At 42.4% G+C, this 23,984-nt stretch overlaps 2 protein-coding genes across 2 annotated transcripts in view; one reads left to right on the top strand and one right to left on the bottom strand.

Moving 5' to 3' along the window:
- Window positions 1-19,834, top strand: part of IGF1R (insulin like growth factor 1 receptor) — a 309,308-nt gene extending 289,474 nt beyond the window's left edge. Inside the window, exon 21 of the mRNA XM_073304258.2 lies at window positions 19,512-19,834. Within this exon, the coding sequence (XP_073160359.1) occupies window positions 19,512-19,530 (19 nt within the window). The 3' untranslated portion in view covers window positions 19,531-19,834. The remainder of the gene's footprint in view (window positions 1-19,511) is intronic.
- On the bottom strand, window positions 1,479-19,200 carry PGPEP1L (pyroglutamyl-peptidase I like). Its single transcript, XM_073361493.1, has 4 exons — window positions 19,167-19,200; window positions 16,520-16,572; window positions 4,146-4,262; window positions 1,479-1,712 (listed from the first exon to the last, which is right to left on the bottom strand). The coding sequence occupies exons 1-4, from the start codon at window positions 19,198-19,200 to the stop codon at window positions 1,479-1,481; spliced, it is 438 nt and encodes a 145-aa protein (XP_073217594.1).
- Window positions 19,835-23,984: the final 4,150 nt, after the last annotated feature.

Raw genomic sequence — 23,984 nt, 5'->3', positions numbered from 1 at the left:
TTGGGGTTTGGGCAAGGTAGCCTTTTAAATACCATTTTCTTGAGACTTTTCCTTGTATACTAAATCAGAAGTAAATTTGTTACCATTAGCAAGATAAATCACCAATCACTGGTGTTCCCTTAAAAGATTGTTTTCATTTCTTCCTTTGTTTGTAATTTGTTTTACTTTCAAGTTTTTTATGTAATGAAAAAATGGCTAAAATAAAGTTATTGTAGGATTTTAGAACATATTTTAATTCCCCCCTCCCATGCTATGTAATTTTTGGGTTTGTTTTATTTTAAATCTTAAGGGTTGCCTCAGAGGAAGGTAAAATAATTTTACTGTATTCTGAGAAACTTGCCTGTCTTCTGTAAACCATCCTTTTTATTCATTCTTTTCCCCACATTGCTTTAACATCTCTAAGATAATTATTCGTAGTGCTCTTCCTAGAAAGTCTGCTGTTACCAATTTGGATAATGGCGGCACATGTATAAAAGCTGCTCTTCCATTACCATAATACAGAGAGGTATAATAGGTATAATCACAGATGTACCTATGACATTTAAAAAAAAAAAAGCAGAATTAAGGAAAGCAAAACTTCTATTGAATTAAACACAGTTTAAGCAGTTAAGCCAGATTTGGTTTATGTGCTTTGTATTAGAAAAAATGGAAATTTAAAAAAAACCCAAAACAGTTGAGAAACAAACCTTCCTTGAGTGTTGGCTTGATTTGATGGGCATCCACTCAATAGCTACTGCAAAATAAAAATCCTTATACATGCGTTGTTTTGTGAGATCTCATAAACTAAATTAGATCGGAAAATTACCCAACTGTGTATACACACACACACTCTATAGCCCCACTTCCCATCCCCCTACATAAAAGTAGCACAATTTCAAAAAATGTTGTATGTGTAAGATACTTCCTGGATAAATTCTTCCCTTTTCTTATATCACATCACTCCGAGACCCAAACAGTCTGAAAATAAAAACAAACTAATTTTGACCTTCAAGAATCCTCGTTTTTGTTTGTTGTTTTAAAGATTGGTTAAAGAAGCACATTAAAAAAATTTAGTTGCCCTAGGCACCTTTTTTTTTTTTTTAAGAAAAAAAGTTTTAAAATCAATTTGTTTACTCTGAAGGCTGCTCGTTCACCTTTTGTGCTTCTCTCGCTCCATTTGGACAATGAAAGTGGATTGAAGTCAGTGGCTAGTCAGAATCACTTTCTCATTATCTTGCACAGTGCTGAAAAATTTGAGTCACTGTCATATTTTGTTTTAAAAATCGTTTCTACTGGAATTTACAAATTTAAGGAAACATTTCTATTGGCCTTACTTTTTGTGCAAATCTTCAGTCTAAATTTTCAGTCCCTCGTGTCCTTTTCACGCCTGTGACTGTTAACTTTAAGTAGATATATGTATTGGTGGGGGAGCAAGTCCTTGTAATGATTCTTGAAGGTGAAATGAGCTGCTTTAATTTCCTCTCCCACTAATAATGTGTTTACCTTCCTGCATCTCTGGAAAAGATGACATCAATCCCTTCCACCGAAATGTTTTTCCAGAGAGTTTTCATATTAATTGTAGACTCAATCCTTTCTGGGCCATCTAACAGACAACAGCCATCTTCTGGGCAAAAACCACAAACATCCATCTCTTTGTAGCCTTTGTTCTTCCCACACTGTTCAAGGATGATGATCGCTTTGGAGGATGAAGCGAGTCCAATGTGAACAGTAAGCTGTTTTTTTGCCCCCACCAGAGTGAATAACAGGAAATGAAAATGACAGACCTGTTTTTAAAAACATCCAGTGCAATAGCGCCAAGCAGTTTATGAAATACCAGCTCCAAGGTGGAGTGTCTTGCTTATAGCTCCTCTTTACAGAAAACTTAGATAACCCTTTGTAATGTAGAACAAAATTGGACTTTTGTTTGTTTTATCTAGCCAGATCAGGAATTCAGCACAAGGATACATGCAGCGTTCTTTTGTAACTTACAGCAGTTCTTTCCACTATTCTGCATATAGCGCCATTGTTAAAAGCTAAACTATTCCCTCATTAGTATGTGCATTAAGTTGCACCAATTTTCATCATAAAGCTTTAGTTGATACTTTAAACTGCACCTCCCCAATCCTGTCTGACATTCACACTGTGTAACACTTTTGGGGAGGTTTTAAAGACCCACTCCAGATGACATTGCCCTCAGGACAAAGAATCCTCTTAATCAAGCTATCAAAGTCAGCAGCTTCTTATTCCAGATAAGTAGTTTTCCCAGTTAAGCAAAGAAGGATTTTTTTAAAAGCCTCATTTTAAAATGACAAATACTCTATTGGATGAAAATGCTGCAATAAGAGATACTTCCTGTACTTCAGCTATATTTCTTCTTTTAGAGCTTAAATCCTGAGTTTCTTGCACACCCAAAACTTCATTAAATAAAAAGTTTTGGATGTACAAGGATTGCAAGATTTAGCCCCAAATCTGTGTTTATCAATGGGTTGTAGGTCAAGACTATTTATTTTATAGTTAAGCACCATATATATTTTATACCATGCTCATCACTATATGTAAGTTCCATTTAATCACTTGATACCAGATAAATGCGTCTCTATTAGGCAAAAGTTATTTATGTTCCTAATTCTCATTAAGTGCTCCTGATTTAAAAATTTGCCTACTCAGAGGAACATGCCTTAGTGTGGTAAAATAGACATTTCATAACTATAAAAAAATTACAACTTTACCAGTCCATGTAATACCCCAAGATTCAATAATGAACTATTTTTTGTTTTCTAAATTTTTTTTTGAAAAGTGTAAATATTTTTTCCTAGCGGTGATATGTATACAACTGATTCAAATTTATTCCACAAAAACATTGTTAAAAAGCCTGACATTCTGTGTTGATCTCATTTCCTTTTATAAGAGGAAGATTTTTTTTATGGGGATTCAGTAAAAAACAAATTGAACAGTTGCCCAAAATGTATCTAAGGAGCGTACATTCACCTCTTGAATAATAGCTGTTTCTTTAAACTTCTCAAACATTCATGTGGTAGATTTCTTACACTGATATGTAGTGAGTAAATGGTTAGCAGTCATCCTATCCTAGAAGGCTACACACTTGTGTCCTGATGATGAGCATCATCTAAGAACCTAGATAGATGACTAGGTACTATAGATTTTTGTTCGGCCCGTAAAAGGCTCTCTTCAGCTGTCATCTGATTGCTGTGAAGGAACCAAAGGAGGTCTGTATCTCTGCACCACCCCCATCTAAACTAGATACAGGAGAGAAATATTCCTCCAACACCCATGCTTTCTCAGATGTGCATCCAAAATCTCCCCATGTATTTTTCCATGTTTGTTTTTCTGAGCTTAATTTAGTTACTGTCAGAGTCCAGCACTTCACCCCTTTTGCTCTTTGCCCAGAGCTACATTGGCTTTGTTCACACATTCAGCTACCTCTGTTACAGTTCACACTCCTATAAACAGGCACTGAGTCCATCCATGGTCTGGCTAACGTTCACTTTTGGGTGATTGTCTAATGGCCCTTTCCCTCCATCAGATCCTTGTTGAGAGCTGCCAGGAGCCATTCTAGCGACTGAATGACTTCTTTTGGGAAAGGCCCTCCTCATGAAGGTTATAAGCATCACTATTTCCAGTGGTGTAGATCACCAGTGGCTCATGAAGTCTTTGGTGATGGTCCACAGAATGATTCTCATATTGTTTCACTCAGTAGGAGGTTGGGAGAAGAAAGTGAGATCACGTAAGGGCTCTGTCTCTGATGAAGTGGTTCACAGAATGAAAAATATAGAGAATCCTTGGCACTAATATTCTTGGTGGCTGTACTATGAAAACACTCCACAGCATTGTCCTTCAAAGACCTGATTGTCCATTTTGTCCCTCTCAGAGGGACAAAATTATATTCCATTGCTCACTATCACTTCAGGTGGTTGAAAGATATTACCCTTTGTTTTGTGTGCTGAAAAGAGGGAGAGATTTTTAAAGTTCAAATAGGTTTCTCTGGTCCATCTACCCTACTTCTCGGCACACGCTCAGGAGTTCTATCCTCCTTTTCTATCCTATTTTCTGACTATATAGCTGTATCCACCTTCTGAACAGAGACTGTATTATTTGGTTCAATTTTAATTTAACCGAAAGAATTCAGCTATATAATGATCACTCACTAGTGGTTGAAGAGTCCCCCATATTTTGCAGACAAGCTCCTTTGCTTTTCGGTAAGCCACTGGCAGTTGCATGATGTGTAGGTCTATGTTTTCACCAAGGCCTAACTTGGACATCTCCTGTATGTAGAAAGAAGCAACACAGGCTTGTAAAAGCATTAGATTGTTTCAAAGGGTGATGTGAAAAATCAGACTTCAGTCCAATTCAGAGAGTACACTGCAATGCAACATAGCTACCCTAGCAGTTTCCAAATAGTCCATAGAGATGGCTGGTCACATGTTGTTAGTTTTTCTCCTTGTTTCCAGTGGCTAAATCACTTTAAAAGAAGCTAAAATATGTCAAATATTTTCCTGTCGTCACTTTTTCAGGTAAGCCATTGCTTTTTTGCCAAAGAGATGTTTGATTATCAGGGGGAAGGGAGATGGTTCACACAATCAATGCTAGGAAAGTTGTCCGTGAGACAGTGTCTCTCTCAAGATGTCCACCTTATGAAAAATGTTTTATAAACCTTGATATAACTAACACTGTCCTGTCGAAGGACTCAAGAGCCAAACTTACACTTCTGCTGAGACATGCATCATACAAAATTCCCATGAGGATACCTAGTTCAATTTCTGCCAAGGCACCATGCACCCTTATGCTGTTTTCTAGGGCTCATTCTAGTTTTAGGTGCTTTGGACAAAGAGGAATTCCCACACTCTTGACAGGGAAAAGGGTTGACAGTGGGAAATATCCCTGCTTTATATGCAGCTTCATTTTATTAACAGCAGGGAGTTGTAATCAAATAGGCTGTGAGAGGTGGCCATATTTGTTGTTTGATTACTTATTTCAGGCTTGGTGATTTCATCAGTGCAAGGAACCCCAGCTGTAATGGACAAGTTTTCTCTGTACCGTGGAACATCTGCCTAGCTGCCCTAGGGGGTTCCTCAATACAGGGAAATGCTACTTACTGGGATGGGATTCTCCTCTTGCTTTGCCTATAAAAGACATGAACCCCCACGCTTTCCCTGAAGAATTTGGTTTCTTGCTCTGGGTTTGGGGTGGGAGAAATAATGCCACCATCTAAAAAGCCAGATTGGAGGAGGGACCAGCCAACCACCCTCAGAAGACAAAATGAGGGAATCATCATTGAAAGGGGCATCCAGAAGATTCATAAGGATTCATAGGTTATAAGGGCAGAAGGGACCATTATGATTATCCAGTCTGACTTCCTGTACTACACAGGTCATAGGACTTCCCTGAATTAATTCCTGTTGGAAGCAGAAGCATGTATTTTAGCAAAACATCAATCTTGATTTAAAAATTGCCACTGATGGAGAGACCACCCTGATCCTTGGTAAGTTGTTCCAATGGTTAACGGATGAATCATGGGGGGATTCTGGTCAGGACAGTAGGGCTTAAGGGCAAGGGAGCAGGGGAGTGGTTGGTAAGCCATGAGGTAGATCTGCTGTGGGAAGCAGGCATCTGCAGAAGGAATCTGGTGTGTGTTAGGGAAGGGTCTGGTGGGAAACTAGGTGAGTACTGGGGAAGGGGCACGGTGGGATCGCATCCCGGTGCCTTTAAGGGAAAGCGGACCTGTTTCTCACTAGGGACACTTGCATGGAAGGAGCCCAGGTCTAAACTCTGTGGACTGGGAAATTTGCCCTTGAACACTGACTTCCTAAATAAACTGTTCCAATTTTCTTGTCAGCGGAAACATTGATTAGCTGTGCTCAATAAACTATGTGACACGAGCAAGGAAACAATGCCTGTGGGGAAGTAAACACATTTGGAGAACACTGCCAGCCTTTTTTCCTCCGGGCACTGACAGTCTTTGAGAGGCCGTTGCATCATCTTTGCTTAAGAATGCAGTGCTGTGTCTCTGCTTCCAAAAACATAAAACCCGAGCCAATTTACGATTAGCATTTTATATTTTAAAGCATATTTAGTTTGAATATTTAATGAGATCTTTTCCTCTTTTAACTGCAAGGCCTTGGTAATGTGACTGACTGTAACTTCTCTGTAGGACGTGGGGACCAAAAATAAACGTTAAAGCTGCTGCTGTCATTCACCTCTTGAACTCTTAGTTTGAATTGTAACTGACTAGGCCAAATTCATTTCTGGTATTGCTCCATCTCTATCAATGGCGACACACGCAGGGGTGAATTTGGCCCGTAGTTTATACAGGAGGAATTCTGATTAGCCGCAAAGTGTTGAAGGCTGCATCAGGGACAGAAAGGAAGATACAATCTCTGTTAGATCCTAAATAATTTAATATTATCATCTTTATTTAGGCTGATCTACATTACAGATTTAGGTTGACACAAGCCGCTTTTCGTCAACCTATCTGCGCATGATTCTATGCCCAAATTGCTCTGGATGACGCACGCGTCCTGTCATGGCAACGCAATAAAACTACCTCCCCAAACAGTGCGGAGCCATGGTCAACCTCCTGAGGATAGCACAGAGCTAGTGTAGGCGCTGTATGACCTGTGTCGATCCCAACAGTCCTCCAGCAGCTGTCCCAGAATGCCACATTCCCTGCAACATGAACCGCGCTGGTCTCCGTTGTAAACTCCACTGCCCTGGAGTCCTGGAGACTGGAAGCTATCCCCATGTCTCCTTTCAAACCTCCTGCTTGTTTTTAAAATGCTTTTTCCTGATCGCCCAGAGTGGCAAGCACACCTAGCCTCTCTTCCTTTTTCTGTGTAACCGTCCAGCCAGCCATGCTGGCTGCATGCAATCCTGCCTCAGGGGTAGATAGGAGGTATTGGATCTCCTGGGCCTGTGGTGAGAGGAAGCTGTGCAGGTGCAGCTATGGACCAGCCATAGTAACGAGGACATCTATGAGCAGATTGCGTGGAGGAGGCAGGCAAAGGGGTATGACAGGGATCAGCAGCACTGCTGCATGAAAGCAAAGGAACTTGGCTAGGCGTACCACCAGGCCAGGGAGACCGATCAATCTCGTGCTGAGCCAGAGACCAGCCACTATTACAACAAACTGCACGTCCTACTTGGTGGAGACACCCTCAGCACAGCACCATGGATACCTCTGAGGAGCCCCAGACAGAGACTCCTGCTGTGAACAGTGAGGTGGAGGAAGAGACACGGCAGGAGGCTCCAGCCATATCACAAGCCAGGACCTGTTTGAGACTGCCCCAGTCTAGCCAGTCCCTCCAGGTGAGCACGGATGAGCCCAATGAAGGGGAAGGGACCTCAGATAAGCGTTTGCATGCGTTTTTCCTTACAATGGTTAAATCTAACAAAAGCACATTCAAGAGTCATTCTGCACCTGCTGAGCCGTGAGTGGAATCTTTCCTTGTGTTGTTGAGGTGGCCAGTGAATGGCTTCATGAGCCAGGGGAGCAAGGGATAGGCTGGGTCCCAGAATCACTATTGGCATTTCAATATTGCCAAAGGTAATCCACCACTCAGGAAAGAATGTCTCTGCTTGCAGATTTCTGAAAAGTCCTCTGCTGTTAAAGGTGCACACATCATTCACCTTCTCTGACAAGCTCATACTGATAGCAGTGAAGCATCCCCAGTAATCCACCAACGCTTGCATATCTGTACAAAAATAGCCCTTTCTGTTGATGTATTCTACGGCAAGGCAGGCAGGTGTCAAAATAGGGGTATGCGTGCCGTCAGTCACCACACCACGACTGGGGTCTCCATAGGTGCAAATCATCCACAACATCTTGCACATTGCAGAGAGTCACAGTCCTGCACAGCGGGAGACAATTAATGGCCCTACTCACTTGCCTGGCAATGGCCCCAAAGTTCCAAAATTGTTTCCCACTGACCAGTAGCAATCTGGCACTGCAGGCTTCCACAGTGTGATTGGCACTCACTTTTCTGCTGTCAGTGCAACTTTTCTTTTTCGTGTCCCTGGAGGGCTGGGTTGAGCATCTAGAGGTTCTGCAGCCACGGCCTGTCACCCCATACCTGAATTACAATGCAATCCCACCTGGGCCTGTGAAATGAGCACTGGCTGAAGTACCACCGGCGTCCATGAACACCACCAGCAACCTTGAATTGTTTTTCACTGTGTCAGCAAATTCTCATCGAATAAATGGCCGTGTCCCCCGTTGATGTGGTACTTCCTGCAAGTCTGCAGATACGGGAGAATCGTGTCCTGTGCTTCCAATGTTTATGAGAATAGTGCAGAGCTCTGAGGGCTCCGTGCTTCTGTCAGAGGTGGTGGGCACTGAAATTTGTCCCACGGTGTGTGGTAATTTTTTTTTTTTTTTTTAAATGCAGATATTATGGGATACGGACGGTATTAGGGGCTGGAGAAGTTGCATGCTGGGAACTTGACCCCTAGCTCCCAGAGATTCCTGGGTCGTTTCTATCCCACAACACATGGGGAAAATTTCCCCAAAAGCATTGTGCCAGAGGGCAGCATGTGACACTCTGATACTACCCAGGGTGCACTGCACTTTTGCACTGACACAAGCATTCCAACTTTGGTGGCTGTATGCCAATGTAACTTGTGTTGTCCAAAGTGTGTAGTATAGACGTGGCCTATTTCTGTATTACTATAGTTCCTTATAGCCCTAATCGTGGACCATGGCCTCCATTATGCTAGGCATTGTCCAAACACAGAATAAAAAGACTGCCCCTGCCTCAAAGAGCTTACATCTCAGTATAGGACAAGAAACCACAAATGGATACTGACAGGGAGTACAAGGAAACAATGAGATGCTACTGATCAGCATGATAAGCTGTGGTAGCTGCACACCAACGGCTTAACTGTTTTCAAGTTTTTGTAGGCATTACCACAAAGGAACGTTTTAAGGAGGAGGATAATGAGGTTTGTGGATGTTCATGGGGAGCTCCTCCAAAGAGTGAGGAGCAGTGTTTGGTAGGGTGCTGTGTGATTAATGATCCCGGGGAGCATGGCCCAACCTTGCCAGAGTGCTGACTGTCCTATGAAACACCACGCTATAAGAATGGAGACAACAGTAATCTAGGAAGAACATGTGAGCTCAGGTGTAGCAATTATAAAATGGGACAGCTTCTGGGTAAGCAGGTACCTTGAGCTTTAGAAACCACCTGATACTGTCATGGACCATAATTTGGAATACCCGGAAGTTCTTACATAATTAAATAGTCACAGGGTGCTCTCCTAGCAGTTTATTCCTCAAATTCAATCTGTTTTCAAATAGAGAAGGACGTGCTGAGGTGTTATCCTCCAGATATTGACTTTTTTTTAGGAGGACACTAGTCATTGAGCAAACAAGGTACCAATTTGTAGGGCTACCTGTTTACTAAGGGCTTGTCTATATGAAAAGTTGCAGTACTTTAACTGAAGTTGTGACTTTTTAACGGACTTAGTGAAAGGGCAATGTGGACACTCTTATTTTGGTTTAAACCAGGCATAGTTTACTGTAAATCAACTAGAAACAGGCTTAAAATGAACTGAAATAAGCCTCTTTTAATCTGGAATACAAGTACCTACACAAAGGTTTGCACCAGTTTAACAAAAAAAGTTTGTTTAAACCAGTACAAATTTATGTTCAGACAAGGCCAAAAGCAATATTGTAAGCCTTGTACAATATGGTTCCCAGAATTGGGCCAATTCCTGGTGACATGGACTAGATTTTTCTCAACGACATGCATGCATTTCTGTGCACAAAATTGGCAACAATGTAAGCATACAAATAGTCAGAGGGAGACAGGACAGTCGAGGTTAAGTTACTAGGTTCAATTCTTGATTCTGCCACAGGCTACCTATGTAACAGTGGACAAGTCACTTAACCTATCCTCTGCCTCAGTTCCCTGCCTGTAAAATGGGAATGATACTTCCTTACTCTACAGGGTTGCTATGAAGACAATAATCAATTAAATATTATGGGTCACATTAATATTATAGTGATGAGGACCAAATACATACTGTTATGATGGAGGTTGGGTGTGACGTGGTGAAGCTGGTGGATGTAATATCCCTTCATTCAAAATAAATGTAAGAAGCTGTTAAGGTCCTTTTTTGGAATAAGTTAGTTGAAACAATACACAAGCCACATGCAAGGCTGGCCAGAGAGTGAGCTCTGTCGATGGAAGGTTTTGCTGGGTATTGTTTGATGGTGTGTATCTCTAAGTAGCAGCCAGAGAACAGGCAGAGAGAGGCCAAGCAGACAGCAAGAGATGCCCTGGAAACATAGCCTGAAGAGAAGGGAAATTTTGGGGCAGAGGACTGGCTGGAAAGAGGCTTGGAACCATGAACAAAAAAATTTCCCTCCTGTTTGAGTCCTATTGTGTTTAAGGAAACAGGACTCCATCATCAACTTCTCCTAATGGAAACAACCCACAAAACTCCAAATATTGGCTAACTACTCAGGTCAAAAGGGGGTAACAGTACCTAGACAGATACGCAACTGCATTTTCATGCAGTCAGTTACCATGATTTCACACACATTTTAAAGTAATTGTTCATGCAGATTAGGCACAGAATCATGCTGGCGCTTTTGCACATGCGGTGTTATAAATGTATTGTGCTGGGGTAAGAATCAGGGAATTAAAATATATGTTTACCAAACATGTAAATAAATGTAAAAAGAGGTTTTTAAAGGGCTGCAGATCTACTTTCAGCTCCTCAGAATGTTTTATAAATAAAGGAAACCTGAAAAATTTAAATTAAAAACCCTTTAAAAATAGCTTTAAATTCTCTGTACCCATTCACTGAAGGATTTCAAAGCACTTTAAAAACATTAATTAAGCGCCACAAAAACCTTCTGAGGTAGATAAAATAACAGTCTCTTCACTGCTGGTTAAAGTGAGTCAGAGAGGTTAAATGACAAATTTCCTAAAATCACAGATTCAATAGCCGAGTAAAGAACAGGGCTTGAGGTCTGTGTCTCAGCCACCGCTAGAAAAACTGGCTTTTAGAAATAGTTGACAATTTCCCTTTTCATGCAATCATAATAGACTAATTATGCTGAGTTTTGCCACTCTGTTTAGGCTTGAGTCCTGTTATCTAGTTGGGACACTGATCTTGATTGTGCATTCCCCTGATTTATTTATTGGTTGTTGTCACATGGCAGACACCTGACCTTGTTTGAAGGAGAGTTAGAAACAGGGTCAGGTGGAGGGGACTAGGTGGGTCTATAGTATGAAGTAAATAATTCAAGTCATTTGTGATTCTGAGGGAACTCTGAATGACACTGAGCAGCCAAATTGTCAATCACTGACTGCAGTGTTGTTGTAGTCATGCTGGTCCCAAGATATTAGAGAGACAAGTTGAGTGAGGTCCTATCTTTGATTGGGACCAACTTCAGTTGGTGAAAGAAACAAGCTTTCTGAGCTTTCACAGAGCTCTTCTTCAGGTCTGGCAAAGATAGTACCTCACCCACCGTATCTCTCTGCAGTCACTGACTGTAATTTGCCAGCTGATCTGAGGTAAATATATTGTGTGTGTTGCTTTCCCATAAAGTGAGAATTATGCTCCACATTTCAAGAGCTAAAAGTTGCTGCTGCACTTTCATGAATATTTTAAGAGGGTATTTCAGGTGACTGGAGTTATAAGAGCCATGGAAGACTTTACAAAGACAGGTTTCTAAAAGGAAAGCTCAGTCTTTCCAGCACTAGTCAACCGTGCCAGGCCCTGTGTTTAGTAAAAACTTTAAAGCATTTCTCAGTGACCCTGAATTGATAGAACCACTTATATCTTCACTTCCTTTTGATTTGTCCTTTCCCCCTAAGTACTAAAGCGGTGTATTTTCTGAAGACTGGGACATCTAGGGATGCAACTCCCAGTAATGTTGATGGATGCCTTGCGTGTGTATCTTCTTGGGCTGAGATGTGAACTCATGCTAATGCAAACATGGCAGGTATTCGACACATGCTATGTGTATTTTATTTATATCACAAAATAGGCAATCAAATGCAGTGTTTTACCAACTAGGAAAGCAAAATCCTTTTAGATGTCTCGTGAGCGCCTCCTGACAGCTGAGTGCAAACCTGCCCCTTCTCTCTGCTCCCGGTCCCCTCTGTTGGCTGTTGCCCTTGTCAGGCAGGTCTTCAGTGGCTCAACCTAGGAAGGAACCACTTCCAGGGTAAAAAGTCCTGTCCCTGTGCCCTTGTTAATGTCTTTAGCCTTGTCTCTGGGCTCAGACCTCAGTACCTTCTGGGCTCGCTTTAAGTCCATGCCTGTACTGGTACAGAGCATTGCCCCCAGGACTTTCTCCCTGATGACTTTGTCCTCAGCAGTTCTCTGGTGTTCTGTACAAATTCTACCCCCTTTCTCAGACCTTTAATACTCAGTCTTATCCCTTGGGCTTAAGCTGCTTCCCCAGCAGCTGGGGGAGGGAGGGGGACACCAGGTCCCAACTCCAGGGACCCTACAAATAGCAACTACCTGCTGCTTTCTTTAATAGTTGCTGCTGCGGCATTCCCTGGACTGCTTCCCATGTAGCTCCTTCCTCTTCACCCTTATCTCAGGGCTGACGTTCCTCACTCCTCTTCTCCCTCACCAAATGCCAATGCCACCAGAACCCAACTGCTGGTTTTCCCTGGACCTCCAGCATCAATCAAGAAGCACCCTTTCTTACTCCTCTGGTCCCAGCCCGGAACTGACTAGCTCAAGCCCTGCAGCCTTTTAACTATGCCTGCTGTACTCTGATTGGCTGCTTTCTTGCAGCCTTTCTAGGCAGGCCTGGAGGACTTACCTTCACTGGTCCTTTCCTGGGTGAGGAATGGGGTGTCTCTTTCCAGGACAGTATGAATGAGTTCAGAGCCTGGTAGCAGTCATGGACCTAGACTGGCTCGTTCATTCTTGTGTTCTGGCTTCTCAGGATGGCAAAAAAGGGGAATTCAGCCTAGTCACTGAAAACAGAGGCACTATCCTCCAAATGACCCTCCCCACATTTGTGTGCCTGACTAATGCTTTGAAATAACAGAAGGAAAGACTGCTCTCAATGGATCCATGAGGTTGGGATGGGGGAGTGTATCCTACAGCTAGCAAGAAGGGTTCAGTAATCGTATGTGGAAGAGCAAAGTACCTGCCACTCCCTGAAGAGAGAGGTTTGAAGCTGCCAACCTGAGAGGGAGTGCCTGGCAGCTGGAAGCGGGATTTTAAGAGGAAAGGTCTGGCTCAAGGGAGAGAAGTCTTTGTTCCCAGGATGAGAGGAATCTGCCTATAATCCTCCATGCTGAAGAGTACTGAGGGTGAAACTGCATCGATGCTTTTTGGTTCTGTGATTGCTGCCCTGCTCCTGCAGGAACTGGGGAGCAAGCTGAACTCTGACCTACAGATCGGTGGCTGCTGGGACTGCCACGTCATTCAGACTTTTTACACAAGCCCTGATGCTGAGAGTGTTTAGGGGCGTGCCAACTAGTTTTAGATAGACAGCCAGCCTGAATGGATGTGGTCAGTAAAGCTACTACTGCTATACAGTCCTGGGTGTGTTAATGGTTGGTCCTCTGGGGTGGTAGGATTGCCTCGCATCACTTAGTGATCCACACACAGACCCCCAGTCAACTTAGAGTCGCGGCTGAAAAGCTCCACATGGAGGGCCAAATCCTGCCTTATTCCAGTTAAATTCCCATGGTCTTCAACAGGTTTTCAGTGTAAATAAGGAGAGCAGGATTTGGCCCAGTTCTCCTTGACTAGAAGGAGGGTGCCTGTAATGTCAGTCCTTGGTGGCAGTGGGTCTAGAAGAGGAATGTGGAGGATTGTGTAAGGAGTAGCAGGAGCTCAGACCAACCAAATGTACATGCCAAATTCTGCTAACTTTAGCTTGTGTGTGTAGGCCTCCTGAAGACCCCAGGACTACTCGTCTGACCAAGGCAAGTGGAATTTGGCCCCATATTGCTATTTAAGTGCAGGCCAACCAGAACAACCCACTGGTCTATCAAAGTTCCAGACTCTTCCTGTTTTTCTGTTCTCTCCATCATCTGGATTTTGCTTCTTTGCACCACAATGGAATCAGAAATCAAGGCAGTATCTCCAACACAAGCAGAAACTAATCCCACATACAGGGTGTTGGAGCCGAGAGAAGGGGATTTGATCCCTGTGCACTGTGACGTAGGTATTTTTAATTATAGAATGTTTTAGCTATCGTTACATAATTTCCTGGCACAGAAGGCACATGACATGTTACAAAAACTTGTTTCATCAGCGTGTTCTGGCATTAGGCTGTTCTGCTTGCAGATAAAGAACGTGTTTTATTTTCAACCAGCATAAGATGATACTGTGTCTAAAATTAGGACCAATGGAAATCAGTTGGTGATGACCAAGCGTATTGTCAAGTGATAAATATTTGTGGTTTGGGGTGGGATAACTTATAGGCCTCCTGATATGCTTGGGGTATTGAAAGGTACAATAGAAGTGTTTGTTCTGCTTTTAGTAGCCTATACGGATTGGATTACCTACCTTCTCATCACTTCACTGAATGCCTAATGGATTTCTTCTTCCAAACGCTAAGATCCCCCTCCAGTGTTGATCTGTGTCCCCATCCCCTGCTCTCTCCTGTACACATTCGTTGAAGACAACTGTATTCCTAGAGGAGTTGGTTTCTGGTTTGATCCTGGGGAAAATTTGCCAACCGGGAGTATCTCAATAATCTTGGCTTTACTGCACTTCAATTTAATTAAAGTCAAATCTTCAATAGCTATCATTAGAGCTTGCATAAAGGATGTAATCTTGTAGCAGTGGACACTGCATCATCACCAAGTACAGTTGTTATGGTGCACTAACGTCTTACTTCTGCTGTTCCTGTATTGGGTCCTAGTGTATTCAATGGTCCAGATGAATTTTGCACCTATCTTTCTCTTTTTCTTGTTTTCTTTATGGACATGTTTCAGCCATCCTAGCAGACCACGACCACCACCTCTGTTCATCATTCCCTGGGCTCCTCTCAGCCCTGCTGTGTACTCTCACCATTATTCTCTGCATCTTCTGCTTTTCTACTATCATCTGGAACCGGTTTTCCCCCCTCAATCCCTCCACCTCATCCATTCTCTATCTCACTTCAAATCTCATTTTCATAATCTCTTTTCTACTTTGCAGTCCTGTCTGTCCATGTGACTCAGCAAAGTACGTTGATACAGCTTGTGTGAAAGACTTTCTCTTAGATTAATTGTACAAATAAATGCCCAAGGAGAGAAAGTGGAATTGGGGTAGGGTTGTGTGTTGAAAGCTGCAGCAGCCATTTTGTGTGTTACAAATTGCTGGAAATGGTCCTGAACAGAGATGACGCGTACACACACTCAGCAGAAATCTATAGCTGCTCCTGCTGCTCAGAAATACTTATGGCAGCCTTTAACCTTTTTGAGAGTGCTATGATACTAAAATACCCAACTAATAAATCATATAAAACCTGCTGCTGCAATACTGCAGTTTTCAAATATTATGGAATGGGCTGTTGTTTTACAGTTAGCCAAGTGCCCGCTTCTGAAATACGTCAAGTTCAGCCTCCCCTTATGTCTGAGTGCAACAACCTTAAATCAGATTTGAGGAAGTGAGGTAAACTCCCACCTGGATTTGGCTTGGTTTAACACCAGATGAGCCTTTTAAGTTATGCTTCTGAAATGTAATCAGAAATTTACCTGATTTGGGGAAATGGTGCTTGCCAGGAAATGTGGACTCCTCCAAATATTAATTGAAAACCACCTTTTTTTTTTTTTTTTTTAACACCTGCAGTAGATTGATGAAATGATCAAATCTGGGTCTCCGAGACATGTGTTCAGATCTCCCATGTGGTTGGGGAGCAAAAAGGAGTTTCCAAAGCTCATCTTCCTTGGCTGTAGCAAGGTGGAATTCAGGGATGTTTTTGTTACAGACAGAGTCCAGCAATGGGAAAACCCATATCTGAATAATCTTGTTTTTCAGTATTAGCAGTGGAGGCTGGTAACAACTGAAAGTGGGAAGGCAAAGTTGAACAAAAAGGCACAGCTGGAGCCAAGGGACACTGCATGATCTTTGCTCATAGCTATGTGACACGACGGTGGGTAATGAGGATCCTCCACAGACTATTAGGGATTGTTGTAGTAAAGTGATTCTTTTCCAGTTTCTGTAATTAAGGTGGTTGTGTGTATATATGCAGCATGTGTGTAAATATACAATTTTAGTTCAGTTCATTTAATATAACGAAATATAACAAACGTATTGCCTCTGCATTTTCTTCGATACTGGAAGGTGGTGTTCTGGCACCATAGCAAAAATATGTCCAGTTTTTAAATTCTTCAAGGCCAGGCTATTACTTAAAAGGCAGATTTAAAAACCTCAAAGCAAAATTAAGCATTATGAGTAATACCTGCATTTTCATCTTTTACTCATTCAGCAGTTTCTGCTTTTTCCTCTGCCCTTTTTTTTCTTGGAAGGAACAAAGTTACAGTCAAAGCATCCCCCTTTCTTGTTTCCTAAGTGGACCTGCATGAAAAACCTCTTCAGTTCTTACCTTCACTGCTTCCCAGCTAGAGTTAACAAGGTGTTGTCGAAAGGAACCAAAGCCTGAAACCAAAGAGAAGTGCTATTAAACTATGCTCGAACTCTAATTACCATGAGTTGGATTATATGCCCAACCTATATGCACTCATATACTTGTTCTTTTTGACCTTGATATTCTTGGTTGTGGATTGAGTCGACCGGATGGACACAGCCTTTATAATACTTTCGGGAATTCTATTGTCTCCGTTTTTACAGAGAACACATGCATCCACTTAGGGCCTGATCCTGGAATGTTTACTAAGTGATTCCTTCTTAGGTGGCTAGTGTAATTGAAGTCAGTGGATATGTTGGAGCCAATAGAGCTACTCACACAATAGGAGACTCAGCCCCATCATTACCTACTACATCAGTGTTGAGTGATTTGAAATAGTTTTTAGAGGAAAAGGTGTTGAAATCAAATTGTGTTCTGTTCCATTTACTATCACTACAGAATCCTCATCGCTAGAGCTCATTGAAAAAGGTAAATTATGTTTCACGATCATGTTTTAATCAATTTTCTTTTAAATGGTTTGAAAAAATTGCGTTGTTTTGGTAGGTAAAACCTCCCCCACTTTCTCTCACTTATGTTTTTTCCATGTGGAAAAGGTGGGGAAAAAAGTGAGAAAGTGAAAGAGGTTGCCCATTGAGATGAATGGACAGTTTTTTGAAAAAAAGAGAAATTGATTTTTGTTTAAAATTTTGTCATCAAAAATGAAAAAATGACCACTTTTCATTTTGGTTGAAAAGGGCATTTTGTCAGGAAAAACAGTTATTTGGAAAATTCCCCACTAGCTCTACTCATCCCATTCTCTGCATCCTCATCCCAAATCACATCAGATAGTATGCACTTGTGGGTTGTAGGCAATGTCTTAGATCCTGGTCAGTGCAACAACTAATACAGATAAGCCTGTAAAGCTATTTTAATCCCCATTTTTTAAAGTGCATTGTTTTTTAAATTAACAAACCTCAATGAAAGAAAGAGTATCAAAAATGTAGTAAAATATCACAGAAGTGCATAAAATTTGTTGTTTTCGTCCCTAAAAAAGTATGTTACTTCTATGGAAACTATACAGCCTTAGCTATAGTATAAAGGCTGCAGTGACTCTGTTTAAAAAAACACAGATTTTTTTAGGCCACCTACTTGGTACACCTACCTTAAATTGCTTATAATATTTGTCTTTTCCTTTTCCCTTTCTTTTTTATTTTTCTTCCTTTTTTCCTTTTCTTCCTACAAATATCTAATACTTTTTTAAAAATCATACTAAACTTTTGATCTCAACGATAACTTGTGGCAATGAGGTTCACAGGCTTCACTGTCGTGTGTGTGTGTGTGTGTGTGTGGGGGGGGGGGATAAAGGACCCCCTTTCTTCCCAAAGAGGAAATATAGATCATTCCATGCTTGTTCCACTTCACTTCCAGTGAAGAATATAGTGGGACCAAGTCAGAGTGAAACTCTGTTTATAGTAAAATGTAAGTTCTGAACTGACTCACAATGCAATATGTAAATTACAGCTCTGGTCAGAAAGAACTATTGCTTCGGGTAAAGCTGTTTTATGAAAAGAAATCACTGTAAGAAGGCCTTACTGTACTGAAATAGTTAAGCCAACATAAAAATCAAATTGGATGAAATATTATTAGGTAGTTGATAATAAAGCTGCGAGCAGTGCCTGCAAGTTTATATTACAAGCAGGTGAAAAATGGGATTGAGGCACGCTATGATAATTCTCTATTATTACCTCTAAGTGGCACCTGTGCGTCTAACAGACACGTCGTTCTAAAGCTATTTCAACAAGTGGAGGAGTCTCTGCCTAAAAGACCATGTAAGGGGAAAAGCTAACTAGGAGCTCATCATGGGCAAATATGTTGATGTAGCTTCAGCCTCATCCCTACGTCCTCAGATGCCCTATAGTGGAAAATTATCCAGCAACTCACATGTCGAGCTACAGTGGGTAGCAGCATTTCTTAAGAGTTTTAACTTTTTAAAGCTCAAAAACCTCTGTAGTTGGTGGGTCTGCAGTTGTGATTCAGGATTACCTATAGCTAGAAAGAAAACTTTCAAATCTGATGCCTTGACCTGCATGCTCAGGTGTGCTTATTTGGTATACTTAATTTTAATGGTCTAGTTTAGCAGTGATGAGGCTGCTGTTCCTTTTGTGATTTTTCTCTTACCTTGCCGTGAAACTGAGACCCTGAAATTTGCCACGTGTTGTTGTAATTCTAGACCCTGATTATGTGCCGGCGTGATGCAACCTAGTTTTACTGCTTCAGAGCTCCTTTTGGGTCAGGTTCATCTAACATTAGTTTATACTGCTGACAGTTTATACTGCCGACAGCTACACAACTGACAGGAGAAGATGTCAAAGATTTCTTTTTAAAAAGAGAGAGAAAGGGAACAACTAACCAAACTGGATGGCAATAAAGGGGCAGATATACATCTGATTTTCTTAGGAAGGCACAGCAGTGAGTTATTTTCCATTTGGAATTGTTACTGTGACCAGTTGCTACTGTATTTCCCTCCAGGGAACTGTTTATGACAAAGATCAGGCATGTGTGCATTCCATGTCTGGCTAAAAGAGGAAGCAAATTAAAAAAAATAATAATAAAATAAAAAACTTACCAGTCACAACCACAGTGTTGGAATTTGAATCCATAAAACATAGCTCCAGAACGTGAACTCTGGTAGTCTTTCAGTTCTAAACAACAGTATTGTAATTCATACATCTGTACTAATCTGCCTGATTTGGAACACCCTTTTTCCCCAATCCATTTTGAAACATGCAGGTTCCTATTGGACAGTGAAAGAGACTTCATCAGACTGAGACAAGTTTGGATTCATGTGACGGAGATGATTTGGGAATCACATAACTCTTTCAAAGTATAAATTATTATGTCTCTGTTTAGACAGAGGTCTGACCAGTACTGCCTGAAGTTTGCTTTATCTTTTCTCTTTTTCTTTTTTTAGAAGTCTTAACTGTGTTTAAGAAACAAAGAAGAGGCTGAAAAACATTTTCATAAAATGTTCAGCTACATTTTAGATCAGAAAAATGCTCACATACAAACTAATTGGACTAAGTTGTTGCCTGTATACTTGTTACAAGTTATTTATAGCACAGTTGTAATCCACTGGGTTTTTCTCCCCTTAATTAAGCAGAGTGACTATCTACAAATACATATCTATCCATTTCCACCTGACTTAAATTTTCTTTCTCATTGTCTTAAATGTTTTGTTTGCAAAAACCCACATAAATTTATAGATACCCACTCCTCACTATAGCATCAGAATAATTATTTGACTATCTAGCTAATCTAACTTGATTCTGAGTTCCTTACATATTTTAAAATAAACATTGAATAGATGAATTCTATGTGTGGTAATCTGAATGCAAGCAAACAATATGGGTAAATGTGTATATCTAGCAACAAAGAAATGTAGGCCATACTTATAGTATGGGGACATCTATTCTGAGAAGCAGTGATTGAAAAAGATTTTGGGGTCATGATGCATCATCAGCTGAACATGAGTTGTGTGACACAGTGGCCAAAAGTGCTAATGCAATTCTTGGAAGCATAAATGGGGGTGTAGTGAGGAGGTGTGGCCTCCCTCCAAAGCACTCTCTGTGCTCAGGTAGATGCAGTCAGGCCGGACTCGCCCCTCCCACCAGAAGTTGAGAAGTGGGACAGGAAGTACAAGAGGTGGAACGTCCAGCTCAGTTAGAGCCCAGCCAGGGAAAGAGACAGATGTGCCTGGCTCGCTGCAGGCCTCTGTCGCTGCTGCTGAGCCAGGCAGAACCCTGACCCAGGAGGAGATCGAGTCTGCAGGGGAGCTGCTGAGGGAGACAGACGCTTCTCCCTGGACCGCCAGTGTTGGAGCGTACGGTTGCCAACTTTCTAATCGCACAAAACCAAACAGCCTAGCTCCGCCCCTTCCCTGAGGCCCTTCCCCCACTCACTGCATTCCCCCTCAATGGCTTGCTCTCCCGCACCCTCACTCACTTTCACTGGGCTGGGGCAGGAGGTTGCGGTTCGGGGGGGTGTGGGCTCTGGGGTGCAGGAGGGGGCTCTGGTTTTAGGGGAGCTAAGGGTTGGGGTGGAGGAGGGGGTATGGGCTCTGGGGTGGGGGCTGGGGCTGGGGATGTGGGGTTTGGAGTGCAGGAAGGGGCTCAGGACTGGGGCAGGGGGTCGGGACTGAGGCGCAGGCTTACCGTGGGCGGCTCTCCGTTCGCAGCGCAGCGGGGCTAAGGCAGGTTGCCTGCCTGTCCTGCCTCTGTGCTGCACTCCGGAAGCAGCCAGCAGGTCCGGCTCTTAGGCCGGGGTGGAGGTGGAGGGGGATAGGAAAGTCCATGGCACGCGCTGCTCTTGCTCGCAGGCACCGCCCCACCCCAGTTCCCATTGACCAGTTCCTGGCCAATGGGAGTGAGGAGCCGGTGCTAGTTGGGTAGTGCGCGGAGCCCCATGGGACCCCCACCTAGGAGCTGGACCTGCTGGCCGCTTCTGGGGTGCAGTGCGGTGCCCCAGGACAGGTACGGAATAGCCTGCCTTAGCACTGCTGACCGGGCTTTTAACGGCCCAGTCGGCGGTGCTGACCGGAGCTGCCAGGGTCCCTTTTTGACTGGGTGTTCGAAAACCAGACAGCTGGTCACCCTACTGGAGTGGGACACCGAGGAGGGCCTCTGCTGCCCTGACGACTCACCCAGTCTTGCAGAGCCACCAACCACCGCAGACATCGAGGCGCTGCTGGGATTATCACTCTACCATATATCCTGGTGAGATGGAGGACAACCCTGGGATCCAGGTACACACCAGGGGAAGGAAGAAGCCCAGGGACAGCTGACTACAGTCAGGCTGCATTGCTGCCAGTATCCAGGTCAGTGTGTTGCGGCTGGAATCCCCGCTGACCCAGTGGCCGAACACTTCACCACTCTTAGGGCCCTGGGCTGGGACCTGGTGAAGTCAGATGGGTCCAGGTACCCCATGCCACCTCCCCACCACAGGTCAAAGGGCCTGCATTGTCTGCCATCTGCCAATGCTAGGACAACAGGCTGCTTGATTGCTCTACCCCTGCCTGAGGGCCAGAGCCCATAGTCTTCTTGGGAGTTTTGCCCTGCTTGAAGGTCAGGGCCCACCGTCTGCTTAATTGCTCTGCCCTGACTAGGGGCCTGAGACTATAGACCGCTTGTCAGCTCCGCCCTGCCTCAGGGCCTGAGCACGCAGACTCTTGTTGCAGACTGCTCATTAGCTCTGTCCCCACCTGAGGGCTAGTGCCCACAGATTGTTTGGTGCCCCAACCGCTGAGAGCAACTAGTTTTCTAATTCCCCCTGATATTTGACAGTAATCCCGGTGATGTAGTGAGGAGGTGTGGCCTCCTTCCGACCCACAGCGGGAGGAATAACCGCCACTGCACTACAAGGGGAATCTTGAACAGGAGTAGAGAGTTATTTTACCTCTGTATTTGGTACCGGTGTGACTACTGCTGGAATACTGTGTCCGCTATTCAAGAAGGTGTTGATAAACTGGCAAGGGTTCAGAGAACAGCCAAGGGGATGATTAAAAGATTAGAAAACATGCCATATAGTTACAGACTCAAGAAGCTCAATCTATTTAGCTTAACCTTCTCTTTCTTAAGGGGTGACTTACCTAAATGGGGGGGTCAAATATTTAATAATGGGCTCTTCAATCTAGCAGAAAAAGATATAACATGATCCAGTGGCTGAAAGTTGAAACTAGACAAATTCAGACTGAAAATAAGATGTACATTTTTAACAATTAGAGTAATTAACCATTGGAACAATTTACCAAGGGTTGTGGTGGATTCTTCATCACCAACAATTTTAAAATAAAAATTGAATGTTTTTCTAAAAGATCTGCTTTAGGAATAATTCTGGGGAAGTTCCCTGGCCTGTGTTATACAGGAGGGCAGGTTAGATGATCATAATAGTTCCTTCTGGCCTTGGAATATATCAAATAATCTATGTGCTAAAGCTAAACATTTACTTAGTGATATTCCTGAATGTGCAACATATTGCACAATATTCACCCAGAAACTTACAGGTCTGAAGAATAACATATAGCTGATGTGGAGTGGGGTCCTTGCAGTCCTAAATGAGCCAAAATTTCCCATTGACTTCAGTATACTGACCCTGATGTTATATATGTTATCTTTTAGGTATGTGGACCATCTACTTTACTGGTGTAATTCTTTACTGGTGTAATTCTTTACTGGTGTAATTTCTCAGTATAACCAGTTAGTAAAACTTTTCCCTATGATATTCTGCACGTAAGTACAACATACCGGTCTTCTAGTCAGGATCATACAAAGTTATGCAATTTTTAAAAAGTTTTTCATCACTTCTCTAAGCTTAATAAAGATGATCTCTGAAACCTCTCTTGAAATTCCAGCATAAATGTTCTATCGGGCAATATAGTCTATTTAACTTGCTCTGTGGTAAATCACATAACTACTCTACATCTGGGATAATATCTACCTTGTAGGTGTGCACTGAGGACTAGTTGTACTGTGCTTTGAAGCCATGAAATGCTAATGTTTGTTCTTACAGATGTTCTAAGTGTAGTTCAACTGATTCAGTATAACTTCTATGCACGCTGAAATAACAATTGAGCGGGCATGCTCAAGATCTACACGCTATTCTTTACAATGTTCATGATATAGGTAACGGATATCTACAGTACATATAGCAGAGAACAGGTCATCTATGTGTATTTTCATTGTTTTGTAGTCTTTCATGGAAGGTACACTGGATATATGCACTAAAACCCAGGACACTTCAGCTCAGACTTGTCTTCACCAGTTTCACAAATGAGTCTCTTTTGATGACTCTGATAAGAGGCTGCTGATTTCTGAGAATGAATTAATAAAATTGTTGAGGCTTGTGATTTCATGTATTTGTGCATGTTAAAAGAATGTTAAGGTTTCATTAAATTGGCAGTCCTATAACGGTTTATTAAAATTTTAGTTTTTATTAACTTCATTAACTGCTCATACCATCTGGTGTTATATGCCTGTATATACATTTATAGGAGTGTTGCAGTATTTAACTATAATATACATACAAATACAGTACATGCACCATACACAGAAATGGAAGATCTGGTGATTTCATAAATCTAATTAGGCCATTTTTGTAGAGGATTTTTCAGCAATGGGAACCTTTCTCCCCTTAAAACTTTGTCAGCTGAAGCTAAGGTTACTCCCTAACACCTAATGGATGTCTCATCATAGCCTTGAGATTTACACTTCCATGTATGTATACACATCTGTAGCAGTACATACCCAAATCACACACATGGCTGACTCAGTTAACCACTGACTGTTTCTTCTATTACTCTACACAAATACAATTGAGCTGGCATTCATCTTGAGGTAAAAAGCAGCTCAGTTATGAAAGCTTTGGCTGGTTATTGCCTTGAAGATTTGAC

This window comes from Lepidochelys kempii, chromosome 10, assembly GCF_965140285.1.
Source record: "Lepidochelys kempii isolate rLepKem1 chromosome 10, rLepKem1.hap1, whole genome shotgun sequence".
NCBI lineage: Eukaryota > Metazoa > Chordata > Testudines > Cheloniidae > Lepidochelys > Lepidochelys kempii.
Note: the sequence above shows the minus strand (reverse complement) of the source record. Positions and strands in the feature narration are given on the sequence as shown.

Excerpts from the sequence above, each read along its gene's own strand:
- PGPEP1L (XM_073361493.1), bottom strand. The coding sequence starts at position 19,200 with ATGGATTCAAATTCCAACACTGTGGTTGTGACTG. Across the intron at positions 4,263-16,519 it reads CTAGCTGGGAAGCAGTGAAG|GAGATGTCCAAGTTAGGCCT; the intron begins GTAAGAACTGAA and ends TTCTACATACAG. Across the intron at positions 1,713-4,145 it reads GGGGGACTCTTCAACCACTA|CTTACTGTTCACATTGGACT; the intron begins GTGAGTGATCAT and ends GCAAAAAAACAG.